The 16,915-nt window shown below is 59.3% G+C and overlaps 2 protein-coding genes across 2 annotated transcripts; one reads left to right on the forward strand and one right to left on the reverse strand.

Moving 5' to 3' along the window:
- Nucleotides 1–6,137: 6,137 nt before the first annotated feature.
- Nucleotides 6,138–6,671, forward strand: LAMTOR4 (late endosomal/lysosomal adaptor, MAPK and MTOR activator 4). Its single transcript, XM_015813178.1, has 3 exons — nucleotides 6,138–6,152; nucleotides 6,222–6,462; nucleotides 6,574–6,671. The coding sequence occupies exons 1-3, from the start codon at nucleotides 6,138–6,140 to the stop codon at nucleotides 6,669–6,671; spliced, it is 354 nt and encodes a 117-aa protein (XP_015668664.1).
- Nucleotides 6,672–7,844: 1,173 nt separating this feature from the next.
- Nucleotides 7,845–13,684, reverse strand: MAP11 (microtubule associated protein 11). The gene is made up of 11 exons (XM_015813200.1): nucleotides 13,286–13,684; nucleotides 13,108–13,203; nucleotides 12,896–13,025; nucleotides 12,721–12,807; nucleotides 12,496–12,616; nucleotides 11,509–11,656; nucleotides 11,309–11,391; nucleotides 9,055–9,218; nucleotides 8,631–8,788; nucleotides 8,260–8,453; nucleotides 7,845–8,152 (listed from the first exon to the last, which is right to left on the reverse strand). The coding sequence occupies exons 1-11, from the start codon at nucleotides 13,682–13,684 to the stop codon at nucleotides 7,999–8,001; spliced, it is 1,734 nt and encodes a 577-aa protein (XP_015668686.1). The 3' UTR covers nucleotides 7,845–7,998.
- Nucleotides 13,685–16,915: the final 3,231 nt, after the last annotated feature.

The following is a 16,915-nucleotide window of genomic DNA, read 5'->3' on the forward strand; positions in this document are numbered from 1 at the left end:
CCACTAGTGCAGTGATGGCGAACCTTTTAGAGACCGAGTGCCCAAACTGCAACCCAAAACCCACTTATTTATCGCCGGGTGCCAGGTGGGCGTGGCCCACTGGTTGGGCGGGGCTGTGGTGGTCATGACAGATTGGGTGGGTGTCGCCAAGGTGGGCGTGGTCACCTCAATGTTGCTCGTGAGGAGGGACGCCTGTGGGTGTGGGCAGGGTTGGGGGAGATCCAGGGGGTCTCTGGCAGGTGGAGCGGTAGGCAGGAGGCTCGTCCTGCTGGGTGAGGTGAGGCAGGATGGGGGTGCCATTGCCATGGGGCAAGGCAGGGACCAGGGCGGCTGCTGCCTGACACCATCAGCCCCCGCACACAGAGGCCAGTGAGTGCATGGGGGCCGACGGTGTCCGTCAGCAGCCACAGCCTGCCAGCCCCTCAACCGGCCCACTCTGGGGCTCCGCAGCCTGCCGCCAGCAGTTCAAAGATACCGCCTCTGAGCTGGATGGCCGGCTGACAGCTGAGGCGGCGATGCAATGGGTCATGCCTGGGAAAAGTAGAGCATGCGAGGCCAGGAGGGACGGGGCGGGGCGGGGAAACCAGCTGTGCCGGGATGCATCTGGCCATGTGGGACCTCAGCGAGTTAACAGGCAGCTGGTTGAAGAGGGACAGTTGCCATCTCCAGGGCATGGCGCGCGTGCCCACAGAGAGGGCTCTGAGTGCCGCCTCTGGCACGCGTGCCATAGGTTCGCCACCACTGCACTAATGTATAAAAGGAGGGCAAACCCCACTCCCTGCTAGCGCTGATGATGTTACCTACTTTGGTAATGAAACAACTGCAAGAAAACAGCCAAGCTCAGAGTGCCCGAAGGAGCCCGCAGTGCTGCTTTGTGCCAGCCTCCAGTATCTGCTTCGTCCCCAGGCTCACTGGGCTCTTCTGCTCTGGCAGAGGCAGTAAATGCCCCCGCGCACGCACGCACACACGCACACCCACACGTCCCCCAACTGATCTTGCCAGGGCAGCTGTGTTTCTCAGGGAGGCCTGCCTAGAGGGGGAAGAAGAAAGGAGGACTGGAGGATGGGCTACTGAACTCCATCCGGACCCCTTGCCTAGTGGGCTTGTCTGCAATGGAAGGAAGGTATCTGGACAACAGAGCAGATGTCGCACCTGCCTCAGTTTCAGCTTCTAAGTGAAAATGATCCTTGAATCCATTTGCTGAGAAAGGTACAGTTCACCAGAAGTCAAATGAATTGCACTGGTGTAAAGCCAGAACTAAGAGTTCACGCCAGATTTTTGCCAGTTAACATCCCTCCCATGGTTCATAGCAGGCTGACAGGGAGGTGGCAGTTCTGACAACAGAGCTTAAAGCTCTCCTTGGTTTCACGGTAGCTGAACCTGCTGACAGTACTTTTGAGCATGTCCAGAAGGCCGCTGCAGGAAGGATGGGCACAGAGCCAAAATGAAACCCCACCAGGCCTTGGAGGACAGCGCCGGACAGAAGGTGCAAGTGAACCCCTGGTGTTATGGCACACTTCACGGAAAGCAATCGTCCTGCAGCTGCTGGGGCCAAATGAGTGGCTGGATCACCGTGCTGTGCAACCCAGCATAAACCGTAACCCTGTTTTCCATCAAGTGCCCATTAAATCTCCCTGGACTGCGCTTGCCTGGGAAGGAAGGGCTGTTGGGTGGGGGAGGGGTGACTAATCGTTCCTGCCGTTTCACAGTATTCTGCCCACCTGATCTTCGGGCACCCCCTTCCTCCCCTCCCAGGAACCAGAAGCATGCAGAAAAGCTGCCTTGCACTCGGCTGGCAAATGTTTGGTCTATTGCTAAACTGAGTTTGAGGTTTGAGTGTAGTCCACTAGCCGGGTGACTTGTATTGTGTGCCTCACATAACCTCAGCTTAAGTTATGTGCCACAAAGCCGTCTGTCTTCCTGGGACCTCGTGAAGGGTCCTGGCTGGGGAAAGATCTGGCAAGTGAGGGGGGTCGTCTCCTCAGCAACTCCGGCCTTGGTACAGTCAAGCAGGGTGGGGCTGGAGGGGCAACCGCAGCAGGAGGAAGTGGGGAGTCAGCTGCTCCTTGCGGGCTGGAAAGGAAGAGTGAGGTGGCGTCAGAACAGCTGCCTGTCCATTTCTGTTCCCCGCTGAGTGAGCCCCAACTGCTTCAGGTAAACAACGCAGGGCACCCTGCGTCCCCTGGCTCCCATTTGGGCTGTGCTCTGCTCCCTGCACTGAGGTTTGTGCTGGCTTGGGAAAAGGGGAGGGGCAGGGAGAGCCTCGGGTCCAGCACAGCCACCCCCTAATCTCCCCTACCCCTTTGCCTCTTTTACCGACCATGGCTGAGCAACAGAGGGGACGTCCCTGCCTTGAGCACACAGGCACCTGGCCTGGCCTCTGCTGCCTCTGGGATTGGCCAGGCACCTTGCTCAGCTGGGGCAGCCCAAGCCTCACCAAGTGCATCCACCTGCAAGATAAGAGTTGGGAAGGGCAGGAAGAACGGCAATGCCTCTGGGATGGGGGGGGGGGGCTGAAGGCATCCCTGTGCGGAGGACTCTCCTGGCCCCACTGTTATCCCAACGTTTTTGCTGGGTCAGATCAGCTTGGGCCAATCGCGGTGGGAGGCCTGGCTCTGGTAACAAAAGAACCCAAACAGTGGGAAAAGCTAACTGTAAAGTTTATGAGATAAAACATCAACGTGATAATTAAATGCCTGGGAAAGGAAGTATATCTATAAATACTCTAATTCCTAATAGCAGAGGGAGGGGGGCAAAGTAACCCTTCCCCCCCAGAGGACACATTTTACGGCCTGGCAGGGGTGCTGCAAAGGGCCTGCCCCTCCCCCCCGGGCCTCCAGCAACTCCCGAGGGCTGTGCAGGCTGGAGATGGGTCAGGCCGGAGCCAGCAGGTGGGGTTCTCAGATGCCCTGGTCCTGATCTTGGGGACCAAGCAGTATGGGGGTCTGCTGCCAATGGCAGACCACCCGCGTTTCGTGGTGCTCGCCCATCCCACTCCTGCTTGGCACTGGGGCAAGCTCAACCCAGGCCCTCAGGCTGAGCCCGGTCAGCAACTGAGCAAGTTGCCCAGGGCGGGCCCAGTGGGAGGCTTACCCCAACCCACAGCTGGCTTCTGTGCCCTTTTCATTTGAGGGAAGCGCCCTGTGAGCCTTAGGAGGGTGAAGGACAATCTGATTAATTTCCTGCCGGTCCCCTGAGAGCTATAGATCAAGCAAAGCAGGTCCCCAGCTCAGTTTCCTACTTTCCAAGCATTATTCCGTTTTGCCCTGGTTGTTTCATCCTGGTTGGTTGTTTGGGAGCCTGGCCTGTAGCCCTCCCACCAGCTGAGAGGCAAGTGAGGGAAGAGAGGGCCCTCCCACCCAAGCAGTTCATTGCTTCACACACACACACACACACACACACACACACACACACACACACACACACAGAGAGAGAGAGAGAGAGAGAGAGAGCACAAGCCTAAAGGAGGGAGGAGCCCAACTTTGCACACCCTCCCCCCTCCATTGTAATTGCCGAGGGTGGGCCACACCTGGGTCAGGAGGCCAGAGACAGGGGCTACTTAAGAAGTTGTGGGGCGGGCGTGGAAGGGCAGTCGGCGCCTTCAGTTCTCCCCTTGGCTTCACCAGCAGCTGCCATGGCTGAGGAATCCCAGCCCGAGAGGCCTCTCCTGAGGGCCACCGAAGAGCCTTCCTCCTCCTCCGCGCACTCCCTCCTGATGGGTAGGCTGCTCTTCCCCCACACACACCTTGGCTTTGCTGGTACTCCCCCCCATCTCTAGAGTGGCCTAACCCCTCCCTCTCCCTCCTCCAGTCCTAGGGAAAGTCCTCTTTGCTGCGCTGCCTCTGGCAGGAATCGCCATCGGTGAGTGGAATCCTCACCCCGTCCCGTCCCTGCCTCCCCACAGCCCCTTCGGCCCGCCTGCCGCCCCTGCTCCGGTGGTGCCTCCGAGTCCTTTGCCGGGCCCGCCCTGAAGTCGTCAGCTCCTGCAGGGGCTCTTTGGAGGAGCAGAGCTCCCCAAGGCGGCTGGATAGCCTGCTGTGTACAGCCTGAGAAGCTATCAGTCCTCGTTTGCTGAGAAAACTGTAACAGCCCAAGGCCTGCCTGCCTGCCTTACAAAGCACCGCCGGCATTGCGCCTGGAGGCGCTCGGTGAATCCGGCCTGCAAGGTGTGGTGCTCAAAAGGGCCAACGGGGCTGCCCTTCCCAAGACACCCGTGCCAGGCATGGCCCTGAGGAGCCCGTTGGGCCACTCGGGCATCTGCCTCGGCTGCAGGCCCCTCCGTCCCCTCCCTCCCTCCCAGGCCCGTTGCTCCTGGCTGGGGGCTCAGGCACCAAGGCAGCTTTGCAGGCCATCCTTGCTGTTGGGCTGTGGGACTGGGCTGCCTTGGAATGGGGCAATGGAGACTGGGCTGGGCTTTTCCTCCCACCCATACCTGCAGTCTGCACGTCTCCCTGGGTTGGGGTGCAGATACCGATTAGAGCCACAGCCAGTTTGAGAGTCCCAAATTTCAGGAAAGGGTCTTCATCTTCAGCTTAACCCACGTGGGCTCCTCTTGACACAGGCAGGGCCCAGTGGGAGGGATCCGCATTCTGGGTACGTCATGCTGAAAGAAGGTCCAAGAATCTAAGAGGCTAATCTTTGCTCCTCCCTCCCCAGGAGCAGTCTATCTCGGCCAGTGTCCCCGGCAGCCTCTCCTCCCCATTTACTTGATCATCCTGAGTGCCGTCACACTCCTGCTCCTGTTCCTCAGCTGTATTCCCTGCGGGGACGGCACGAACCGACCAAGCACGCTGCTCAACTGTTTGCAGGGAGCAGGCTTCCTCTTCCTCTGCGCCTGGTTCATCGCAGGTGGGGGGGGGGGGGGCTCCTGATGGGGAGGGGCCAGCCGGGAGTTCTCTCCCTTCCAGGGTGGAGCACAGAGTTGCATGGCCTCTGCAGCCTTTAACCGGCCGAGATGGCCATCATGGTGGTTTGCTGGGCTGAAGGCTCTTAACTGAGCTCGGGCCGCCTTTCATGCGGCTTCTGGGGCCGAAGGGAGGAACAGCCTCCCCTGCCCACGGCAGCAGCGCCTTAGGAACAGCCGTTTCTGAGCCCAGACTAAGCAGCGGCCGGACTTTCGAGGGGCATCAGGGTAGGAGCCCCTAGCCCTTCCTGGCCACTTTCCTCGCTTTCCCCCAACAGGCAACGTGTGGGTCTATTCCATCTACCCCCCCGACTACGAGGACGTTGGCCAGCCTGGCTTCTGCCAGCAGACTCTCTTCCTCTTCGCCTTCGGGGTGACCACCGCCATCCACGCGGCCTTGGCCGTCGCCCTGCTGCTGGCTCTGAGCATCCTCGTCGGCATCCTCGTCTTGAACACCGTGGTCTCCGGCCGCAGGCGGGGCGGCTGCAGCGGGGGCCTCTAGCAGCCGCGGGGCGCCCGTTTTCTTAGCGGAGCTTTCTGTTAATAAACCTGGATGTTGCTAAGCCGTCTCGTTTCTCTCGCCCGCATCTGGGCTGAAGGGTTCTCGGGGGGGGGGGGGGGGGGGGGGGGGCTTCGGGAGAGGCCGAACTCCTCCCGGGTGCCGGAAGCCAAGGGCGGCGGGGCCCACCGGCTCTCTGGCCAACGGAGCTCTTCGCCGAGCCTCTTCGATCCGGTCTCGCCCAAGATGGGGGGGGGCTCCCTCCCCCCTCCCCCCTCCCTCTGGATATTCGCACCTCCCCCCCCGCCCTTCCCTAACGGAGAAGGCTCCAACGAGTCGCCGCTCAGGCCCGGAAGGAACCAGCCTCGCTTGGACATTAACGGCCTCTGCAGCCTGAACGACCAGGCGGCCTCCCCCGCGAAGGCGCGAAAGCCGAAGGGAGCCCAGCCGAGGCGGCTCGACCCCCGGGGGCGCAGCGCCTGCGGGAGGGGAGGGGAGGGGAGGGGCCGTTCCCCTCCCGCCGCGTCTCGCGTGGGCGTCACCCGCAGAGGCGGGGCTATCCGTGGCCCGACAGATCTCGCGCGAATCCCGGGCTGAGGCCTCTTCCGCCCAGACCTCCCTCGCCGGAAGGAAGCGCCTGTGCGGACTCTCCAGAGGTCGGCTTCTTCCGTTTCCGCAGGGCTCAGCGCGCCTGGCTCGGTTCCCGCCCGCCTCTGTTCGCGGCTCCGGCCGGGCATGGTGAGAGCCTCGGCGGGGGGAGGGGGAGGGGGGGCGAGGGGGAGGGGCTCCGCTGACCGAGCGCTGCTTCTTTCCCGACAGGCGGCGGCGGCGGCGGCGGCGGCGGCCCTCACGCAGGGCCTGGAGCGCATCCCGGACCAGACCGGCTACCTGGTCATCAGCGACGGCGCCGTCCTGGCGGTGAGGAGCCTCNTCTCCCCGCAGTCGGCCGGCGACCTGGAGAACGACGAGCGCACGGCGGGCGCGATGGCGGAGCTGGTGAGCACGGCCTGCGCCTTCCGGCTGCCGCGGGGCCCGGAGCTGCCCTTCCGCCGCGTCTCCGGTGAGCGAGGGGGGAGGGGAGGGGGCGCTGGGGGGGAGGGGGCGCTGCTGGGGGGGAGGGGCTCCGCTGACCGGCGCCTCTCCTCCTCCCTCCCCCCTCCTCCTCCCGCAGTGGTCTTCGGGGAACATTCCCTGCTGGCGACCGTCTCCGGCCAGAAGCTCTTCGTGGTGAAGCGGCTCAACAGCGTCCCGGAGCCCGTGGTCGTCTGAGCGGGCCGAGGGCGCGGCGCCGAATCCGCCGCTTCGTGCTTTCCTGCCTGCGGAGGGGCCCGATCCCCCCTCCCCCCCTCCCCGAGTCACGTGGAGGCAGGCTGGGCTCACCGGTCCCCTCCTCCTGCTTCCTCCCCCCCCCCCCCCCGCAGCAGCAGCAGAAGGAGAGGAAGGCAAACGCTCCCCGCCCCCCCCCCGCGAGTGGGCCTTCCCACCACCTGCCTCTCCGCCTCGGCAGCTGCGTTGCCCCGTTTCATCATCATTCCCGCAGCCGCACTTCCTAACCCGGGCCACCCCTTCCCTCTTCCTGGTCCCTATTTGGGCTGTGGCTCCAATCCTGCACAGACGCCTGGCGTGTTGTTGAAAGATGCCAAAGTATTTCGCTGTCTGATCATCCCAGCAAAGTGCTGCTTTGGCAGGAGTCGGCCTGTGGAAAAGCATCTGCTGGGCATTTTGTATGCCGTTTGCTGTTCCAAAGAGGAGCAAAGCAAACCAGTTTCCACCAAGTATGCTTTCTGGCTGCTTTGGGCTGCCTGGAACTGGATCCAGAGGTGACTGTTAAATCTGACCGTGCCTCGAGATCAGATGAATTCATCAGAAGTGGAAGAAGAAAGACCGTGCCAGAGGACACCAAAGAGATCTACTAAGCGTGTTGTTTGCCGGCCAGCCAGTGCAGTTTATTTGTAAGCACATAGATACATACAGAGTTGGAGTTGCTTCTGAGCAAATAAAAAAATATAAATAACAAAAATTAAATAAAGTGCAATGGAAAGTGGCCTGGACCTGGGATGATGAGGTAGGGGGAGGGCTAGAGACCGGCCCTCCCCCATCTAGGAATACAGCAGATGCTGGGAAGCTTCCAGGTCACATCCCTTGGCCTAATCCAGGGCGAAAACAAAAGGATCCATTTGGAAATGTCCCGCAGTTAAAAGTACCCTTCTACCAGCTGGGGCTGGAGTCGCTTTGCCTTTTAATGGTGGGGGTGTGTGTGATGTAGCTGCTCCTTCCTTCCTCTTGAGTGAAAATCTCTCCTTGCTGCTCAGCTGAAGGAAATGGGGAAGGGTGGGTGGGCGGGCGAGAGGGGCCTGGGTCCCTGGAAGGGTGAACTGGGCCACAGCCAGGGAAGGCTCTCAGCAAGGGCGCAGCTGAGCGAGTCCGCTCTGAGGAGACGGGGCTGGTTGGGCGAGGAGGGGGTTGTCCTGTGAAGTTCAGGTGTCTGGAGCAGATCCTGTTCTGAGACTGGGTGGTACATGCTGTGGGTTGGCTCCAAGGGCAGGCTGAATGCAGCCAGCGCTGCCCTTTTTGGGGAGGGGCAGGGACCCCTCTGTCATGTGACGGGCGCTAGCACCAGCACCTTGCACTCTCGTTTGGCAATTTTGTCAAGGGAAAGAGCAGCCTTGTCCGGGGGCAAGTAAAGAGGGCGGCCCACTGGGGAGCCTACAGGGGGAGTTATGGCCCGGCGCTCCATGACGCTTCCTGACCTGTTAAGAGGGGAGGAGAGAGAGATTGGCAGGGAGAAGCAAGAGACCATCCCTTCTCCAGCCACCCCCTCCCCGTCCCCCCAAGCAGCTTCCTCTGCAGCACCCACCTCAGAAGGTGTCCCCGTGCCGGCTGCTGGTGTGAGAAGCTCTGGGAGCGCCCGAGACTGGCCTGATGACGCCCCACGAGCTCCCGCACTGCTGGGCTCCCAGGGCTGCTTTTGCGGGAGACCGGCCGGGCCTCCGGAGGGGGGTTGGACACACTGGCTGTGAACTGGAGTTTCAGCTTCATGTGCTGGGACAGCTGCGGGGCGGGGGGAGAAGAGAGGATAGTCGTCTTGGTTAGTGTGTGTGTCTGTGTGTTCTGCTATGCAGTGCTGAAACTAGATGAAACCAAGTTAAATCATCTGCAGTTGGCAGGATCCTGGCTTGTTGCCAACTAATCCATGCTTGTCTTTGTGCAGCATGTGCGGACACTTACCTCAAACAAGCCAGCACGCAGAGCCTGGAAGGTGACACAGAAGGTGCGGGCGCTGCCCTTGCGGGAGAATCCCAGGTTGTTGAGGGGGGTCTGGCACACAATGGAGTCTTGAGGGTCTGGTGTGGCACGGCATTCATCGCAGACATTTGGCTTCTTCCCTAGGGGGCCGGGAGGGGGGGGGGAGAGCAAGGGTGGTCAAGAGGAGGCCAAAGACCCAGCGTGCTCCCAGACCCAACCAATGCCGGGGGAGGGGGGGGAAGAGGTCTATGCAGCTCCCGGCCTGCCCACCCACCACCACCACCAGGAGCTGCAAATCAGCCACGGGTGGAAGAGGAGCTGCTGCTCATCCCGTCTGCCTGGAGCGGAGCTGGCCATCCCACCGTGCCAGTGGCCATCCTGTCCCCTCCGCCCCACCCCCGCTCACCTGCAGCAGCACTTTCTGGCGTCCAGACCAGGCGTACTGCCAGGAAGTCCTGCAAGTTATTGATGAGTGTGTACGTAACTACAAAGCGCCGGTGCAAGACAACTGGCGACTCACATTCTGCAGTCATCACAAACCTGGGACGAGCAAGGCGGATGCTGGGCAACCTAGGAGGGAAAGCGAGAGGACAGCGTGTGGCACGCCCTCTGGGGCCCTGGGTTCCGATGCCAGCTTCCTTTGGCACCTCCGGGCTTGAAGGGGCACCCTGTCCTCCTCCTCCTCCTCCGTCTTTTTTCCTCCCTGCAGTGAGCGAGACGGGCCCCAAATCACTCCCGGAGCTTTGGCTGCCAAGGCAGGCCAGAGACCACCACCCCCCCCTCTGTGGCGCTGGGTCCCCTCAGCCTTGACCCTCCCTCAGCCTCTTAACATGGTATTTTCCCCCCCTCCTCCCCCCCCCCGCCCCAGCAGAGAGCAATGTCTACAAGTACACGAACAGGCTAAAAAAGTGCATTTCTGAACCAGGCTTTGAATCTTCTCCAGGGTTTTTCTTCACCCTGGAAAACTAGAAGACTTCAGGGTGATGACTTACCCTGGGCCTCAATAGCCTGGAAATACAAGCTTAAATGTTAGGCAGGTGATGGAGTACAGAATGCAAGGAGATAACTGATGAAAATAATCAAAGGTTTTGGAGAATTCTTGAGATAAGAGAATGATATTCAAAAAGTAAGAAAAAATAGAGATACTTTATCCAAGAAAATTTCCTGTGGAAGGTATCTGGCCGCCAGATAACACAATCAGTGACATATCTGGCATTGTATCTGACAGGGAACAATCGAGAAATATAGCAAAACAATTATGTTAAACTATGGGAAAAAATTAAGAGGTGAAAAAACTTAAAAGCTGTCTTGGGTAGGATGAACTGTGACTATGCTTCAAATGGCACCAACCCCTATCCCAGGAAAAATAAATAAATAAAAGAATGGTAATAAATGTTAGTAGATGTATTATACAGAGTAGGGGGAAAAAAACCTTACAGTAAAATTTAGAATTCTATAGGATAGAAAAGAGAGGTCTGATCTGGCTCTTCCAAACTTTGCATCGGTGGGCCACCTGTCTGTCCCAGCTGGTGGAAAATATAAAATAACTGAACAGCGAATACTGGAAGGAGTCGGCCGAGCTAAGGGGTTTTGCAGGCGTTTCTGATACAGGGACAGAAAGGTGGGCAAAAACAGAAAAGGAGACACTATAAAACAAGAATAATGTAAGGATGGAACATGAAGCCTAATAATTTTGCTGCTAGCCTCTCCTTTACTTATGCAGCTATTCAGATCCCATGAATGAACTAAAGACACAGAGAACTTGATGAAGGCCAGACTATGCCACCATTTGTACTTACAAATTGTTGGAAGAACAAAAACTGATCCAAAGCAAGGGTTAGGGCTTCCAAGAAAAATGGCAGAATTTGAAATGGGATATGTGTGTGTGTGTGTGTGTGTGTGTGTGTGTATAAACTCAGATATGATACAGATCTCTTCCCTCTACACACGGACGTACAGTATATATACACTCTTGAGAGGTTGATATCTGCCAGCCTTTACATTATGCTTATGCTGACAGCTGCACGATACAGTTCCATCTAATGAACTCCTAAATAGGTTGTGCAGGTGAGGGTTTAACCACTGGGTGGGTTCAGCGGATGGGAAGCCGGCTCAGGGATAAACCCCAGTGAACAGAGACCAGTCACAAGCAGCCTATCGTGAGCCCCCCTCCCTGTCCTCTTCTCTCCCAGGTGTTTGCAAGGGGTATAAGAGAAGGACTGCTGGGTGAGGTTTGTCGTCTTTTTGCTGATGACATAAAGGTGTGTAGTAGGGTTGATGTTCCTCGGGTATTCGTAACATGGAAAACAATTTGGCCCTGCTGGATAATTGGTCAAAAACGTGGAGACGGCAATTCAGTGTTTCTGAACGTAAGATCATCCACTTGGGGAAAAAGAATCCTCTGGCAGTATTGGGGGTACAGTGTTGGACAGAACCACAGAAGGAAAGAATTTAGGGGTGCTTATAGCAAATGGCTGCAAAATGAGTAAACTGTGTGAAGGCAAACAAAATTCTGGGCTGCCCTAATCCCACCATGTAGAACGTTGGGGCTGTCTTGTCCTCCCGCGCCAGACAGACCAAGGGGCCCTCCTCCCCCCCCCCTCCTGGGCAGTCTGGGGCTAGCTGCGTCTCCTGCCCGGCCTGAAAGAGGGGTCGCTCACCTGTAGTGCGTGTAGATGCTGCTTGTGAAGGGCAGCTTGGGGGTCGACCACTGCACCACCGCAATAAGAGGAACCTCCAGGCCCTGCAAGTGCCAGGGCAGAATGAGCAGCTGCCCCCTGCCTCCCTCTCCCGCTCTGCGCTGCAGGGGCTCAGGCAAGGAGGGGGCCCCAGAGCCCGGAGGGGGGAGGGGTAATCTCACCTCTTTGGTGCTGTCAGGGGGCTGCTCTGGCGCCTGCAGCTGGAAAAGGAAGTTCTGCTCCTCCAGCGCCCGGAGGGAGCAGGGCCAAGCGGAAGTGGCCGAGGGCACCTGGCAAAAGGAGGCCATGGAGACTTCACCGGATTGGTGGCTGTGGGGAGGGGGAACAGAAGCAGCATATGAAAAACCGGGCCCCCCAGCCCCCTCCTTACACACGTGCGCGCGCACACACGCTTTCCTGGCACACACCAATTGTATAGGTATAGGGAGGGGGGAGTGGAGCACTGCCTCTGCCCACAGCCCACCACGGCTGGGAGAAAAGAAGGATTCCGTGCCAGGCTCTGCCACGCAAGGAGCTCCCTTCCAAGCTCCTGGGCATGCAGGTGGTGACACCCCTTGGGTTCACCTTGGTGCCCGGCTTCTGCCGTCCTGGAGGCAGCTTCTCCTTGTGCCCCTCTGGGGCAGCCCAAGGAGACCTCTGAAAGGCTCCAGCAGCAGCCTCCCTCCCCCTCCCCACGGAGCAAGATCACCCGAGGTGCAAGGTGAGGGAGAAGTATATTTATTTATTCCACCTTTATTGTTTTTAAAAATAAGGTGGCAAACATATCCAACATACCTTCCTCCTCCTATTTCCCCCCCCCCCCGGACAAAACCACCACCCTGCCAGCTGAGGGAGGGGCTGAGGGGAGGGGGAAGGGCCCAAAGTCTCCCAGCTGCTTTTCATGCCTGAGGCGGCTCCAGAACTCCCCGCCTCCTCCTGGCTTCTCACCCGTGCTTTAACCACTAGACAAACTGGCTGTGGCTCAGGCCCTGCTGTGGCTCATCCAAATGCCAGCCCTGAAACTGGCATTCAGGGAAGTTCAGTTCAGCCGTGGTGGGATTTGGGCTGTTCAAAAGCAAACAGCTCCGAGCATGTTTTGAAGAGCAGGGAATGTTGGTTAAACGCTTCTCGTCCCCCCTCAGACACCCCCCCCCGCTTGGCCCTCTTACCAGATATCATCTACTAGCAAGACGGAGCCGTCTGGCATCATGGGAAGGTAACTGGCATTCAAGTTGGGCAGGATCCGCACATCCCACACCGAGAGCTCATCCTGGGAGGCAGCGTTCAGAACTGGGAAGGGAGGCGAGGCAAAGCAGGGGAGGGGAGCGCGTAAGGGAGGGCAGGCCCTCCGGACACCTGCAGAGGGACCCTCCCCTCCCTGCCAAGCAACACACCTTTGAGCACCGTCAAGTGCTTCCCGGACACGTTCAGCTGCTGGCACTTCAGCTCCGGCGGGGGCAGCACCGTCAGCATGGTGCTCACTGTGAACCAAGGGCAGAGACGGAGGCATCAGCTCCGCACTGCCGCGGCGGGAGCAGGCGCAGAAGGCGGACGGCGGGTCAGGCTCACCTTGCGCCTTGAAGGCGCCCTGCTCTTCGCGGAAGATCTGGGAAGGGGCCCGATCCTGCAGGATGCTGAGGTAGCCGCGCTCCCGGACCTCGCCTCTCTCTTGGTCGCGTCTCCAAACGGTCGCCACGATCTGCGGAAGAACGGGCATCACCCCTGGACAACCCGGTCTGGAGGGCGCGGGTCGGGCAGGGGAGGGCGGGGAGGGGGCTTACTTTGGCTTTGACGGTGCTGGGGGGCAGCCTGTCCAGAGAAATGGTCAGCGGAAAGATGACTTCGTCGGTGGACACGATGGGCTCCTCGGGGGGGACCTGCACGAGGGAGCCGAGGGTCAGAACGCTGCGAGGGGCGCAGCGAGCCCCGCCGCCGCTCCGGTCCCGGACTTACGGCCACTGCAGTCGTTCCCGGGGTGCCGTGGCCGTGGGTCAGGAGCGCCCGGCACTCCCGGAAGACGCTTCCGTTGGCGGCCGCCTCTCCGGCTCCAGCCGCGCCCTCCTCCGCTGCTTCACCAAGGAGGGCCTCGTCTCCAACGCCGCCGCCAACGCCAACGCCGGCCGGGCTGACGCTGGCCAGGGCCGAGAGCGAGCCTGCCAGCTCCCCCCAGGGCGGCCGCGGAGCGCCGCCGGCTCCCGAGCGGCACCGCAGGACCAGCAGGAAGCGGACCGTCTCGCCCAGATAGAGGTGGTTCCTCCGGGGCAAGGCCCGGTACCGGCCTGGCTCCCCCAGGAGCACCTCGCGGGCCGGGAAGGGCACAGCCGGGAAATACATGAAGTAGTCGCACTGGGACTCCATGCCGGCGGGCGGGCCGGGCGGCGGGCGAGCTCCCAGCCGGGCCGCGAGAGGCGGCTGCTGCTCCTGCTGCTGCGCTGGCGGCGGCGGCTNGGTCGGGCTCCGGGCGGGCGGGTGCGGAAGGTGAGGCGCGCGAGGCGAGGCGCGCGGGAGGCGGATCCGGGCCGGGGTCTGCGGGAGAGCAAGGCGGCGAGGGAGGCGGGAGGCGGGCGCAGCGCGGCGGGCGGGCGGGGCGAGGAAGCCGTGGGCGTCTCCCTGCTGACTGCCCGCCCCTTCCTCGACGGCTGCGCGGTGCGGGGAGGCTGCGCGGCGGGAGCCTTCGGCGTTTCGCTGCTCCCCGCAGCCTCCGCAGCCGGGCCCCTTCCAGCGCGGAGCGGCCCGAAAACGTCCTTTGCCCCGGAGCCCCTTTGGCTTGGGCGACGGACGGCTGGGAGGGAAGAGCGGAGGTCCCGGAGGCCCGAGGCTGACCGGCCGTGCCTCCCTTCCTGGGCCGAGGATTCGGGTACAGTAGTTGTGCTGTTATTACAGTTTTTGCGTTAATAAATGTAGTTTTGCACATGTTATTTTGCACTGTCTGTTAATGTGATTAAATAATCGTCCGGGATTTAACATGGCGGACCTTTAAAGGATTGTGAACCCGTTTGAATTTTCAGTGTGGCCCAGCACAGCCTCCTAGCACAGCTCCTCCTACGGTGTAGCGGTAAGCTCGGAATTAGAACAGAATAGAGCTGGAAGGGACCTTGGAGGTCTTCTAGTCCAGCCCCCTGCTCAAGCAGGAGAACCTACACCCTCTCAGACAAATTACAGTGCTGGTCATTAAGCATTTCGTCAAGTGACCGTGCCCAGTTTTACAAACTTTCTTAAGCGCTGTGGTCGTTAAGCGAAATCCATTACACCCAAAGAACGTGTTTTTGCCAGAGATTGAAAGTAAACACTGAAAACGAGCAAAATTTGCCAAAAATCGCGGATTATGGGTCTGCGGGATGCTGCAAACGGCGGTAAATGTGGAGCTGGTTACCAAGCGGCCAGACTGCCGTCACGCGGCTGCGGGGCCGGGCGACCACCGGAACTCCACCTGCGTGTTGGCCTCTTTGCGTGCCCGTGGGAACGCCAAGGGAGGGCAGCTTGCAACAGAGTTGCTGACTTTCTTTCTCAGTGACTCTAGTCTAGATTCTGTACAGTCTTCCGGATGGGGCAAAGGAGGCGGTTTCCTTGTCTGATAACAACCTTTCAGATACACTTAAACCACGTTATTGTATCACATTTAAACCACGTTGTCCTATCTTCCCCCCTCCCGGTCCCTTCCTCATCTGGGCAGCTCTCCAGCTGCTCCGTGGCCAGTTAACCATCTCAGGAGACAGGCCTGTGGCTCTCACCCCCCCCACCCCACCCCGCCCCTAGGGCCAGGAGGATCTACCTGAGAGTTGAATTTTTCTTCTTCGCCATTATCACCCTGCCCAGATTCAGAGTAAATTGTTCCAGTTGTGAGAGAACACCCCGTCATCCTGCGTGCAAGAGGAGGACCTGGCCCAGGCATTTCCTTCCTCAGGAAGAAGGGGTGTGTGTGGGGGGGGTGGCAGTGAGGAAGCACCACCCAGCCCTGACCTGAAGCGGTGCCACGCAGCTGGACAAGAGGGAGGCCAGGCGGAAAGTGACCAGTCCTGCCACCAATGGGTCACTTCTCTGGCCATTGGCATTTCTCAAAAGCAGAAATGTCCCTCTCTGGAGAGCAGAATCTTGACTTCTAAGAATAAAAGGAGCATTAAGAACACAAAACAAGTAAGGCTCAGACTACCCCAATCAATGTGTTTTAATTTTTTACACTGATATTCTCCTTTTTGAAAATGAACACAATAATTGTATAATGGGGAAAAAATCTAAATAGGGTCACTGCCGAAAACGCTGGAAAGAGCTACGAGAGCTCCACAGTGTGAATACTGATTGAACCAGAGGAGGCAGGGCCGGCCTGGCTCTTGTGTTGACCTGGCTATTGGGGCCCATAAAGAACAAAGGTGCAGATCTGAACTATTGTAGCCACAGCTGGGTGAGCCTGAGGTTCTCAATCTCTCCGACGGCCTGAAGACGGTCCAGGTTCCAGCCCCAGCCCCAGCCCTGCCTCCCTATCCAGCAAGACCACCAGGACAGCACTGTGCTTCTGCGGGTGTCTCCAGCTGGGGAGTTGGGCGCGCTCTTCTCCACGAGGGTCAGGCAGGCCCAGCTCAGCAGCGCTCAGATTTACTCCGCGTGCCATGGCCGAGTAGTCCTGCAGCCTGCTGTGGGTGGCGGGCGAGGGCAAGGGTGGCAACCCTGGCACCTAGGAAGAGTCCGGAGGTGGGAGGTTCTGAGGCTTCACACAGCCACCAGACCCTGCCAAGGATTACTGGGAACACCCATGGCTTGCTTCCCAGGATGGTGTGGGATGACATCTATTTCTCCATCCCGCCCTTTTACATAATTCAGCCTCGCTCTTAAGGGGCAGCAAAATCCAGCTTTTCTTTTCACGCGTATGCAAGAGACAGCTGGGTTATGGGGCCTCCTGGGAGAAGGGGGGGAGGGGGGAGGGGCAGGGAAGGCCCTGCGCTTTTCCTTGAGGCTCCTTTGTTCAGGCTAGAAACAGCCCTGCGCTGGATAGACCAAAGCCTGTCTAATCCCTGCACCCTGGACTAGCCCTGATGCCCCAGCAGGATTAAGCCCATCAGCAGCTCATCCTACTGGCTGGTTCCTGGCTCTGGCCGCTCTTCTTTGGGCTGTCCAGGCTGAGGGCAGAGCTGGGCTGAAGCTAGAGAAGCTAGTTGGAAGGGCCTCTTCTCAGGAAGCCTTTTATTCGTTGTAATTTATTATTCCTTAGGTAAACTCCCTGTAAATTAAACCCTTCTGATTGGGTCATATAACTCTGAATGATTGATTAATTGTTGAAATAATGATTGTTTCCTCATCTTCCTTCCCATCCTGGGTTGGTTGTGCATCTTGCTGGCTTCCTCATCAACTTCAGGGCAGCTTCATTCTCTCCCGGCGTTTGCCAGCAACGTCTCCGCAGATCCTCGGGGTTTGGGCCCAGCTCCAGCCCTGGGCACCGGGTCCCCAAATGCATGGGGTCGTCCGCATGGCCACCGGAGCCTCCCTGCCTGGGAAGTCTCTCGTGCAGCCTCCTTTCCCCATGCGGAGAAGGATGTGGGGAGAAGAGCCAGGAAGCCCCACGGCGGCTCCAGCTTCCCTGGTCTTCCGGGTACAAGC

Source organism: Protobothrops mucrosquamatus, unplaced genomic scaffold (genome assembly GCF_001527695.2).
Source record: "Protobothrops mucrosquamatus isolate PMUCROS unplaced genomic scaffold, P.Mucros_1.0 scaffold141, whole genome shotgun sequence".
NCBI classification, from domain to species: domain Eukaryota; kingdom Metazoa; phylum Chordata; class Lepidosauria; order Squamata; family Viperidae; genus Protobothrops; species Protobothrops mucrosquamatus.

Bases quoted from the DNA above. Each gene is read 5' to 3' on its own strand.
- MAP11 (XM_015813200.1), bottom strand. From the start codon at position 13,684: ATGGAGTCCCAGTGCGACTACTTCATGTATTTCCCGGCTGTGCCCTTC. The intron at 13,026-13,107 runs GTAAGCCCCCTC...GTTCTTCCGCAG, and splicing joins CCAGCACCGTCAAAGCCAAA to ATCGTGGCGACCGTTTGGAG. The intron at 12,617-12,720 runs GTGTGTTGCTTG...CTCCCTTCCCAG, and splicing joins GCACTTGACGGTGCTCAAAG to TTCTGAACGCTGCCTCCCAG.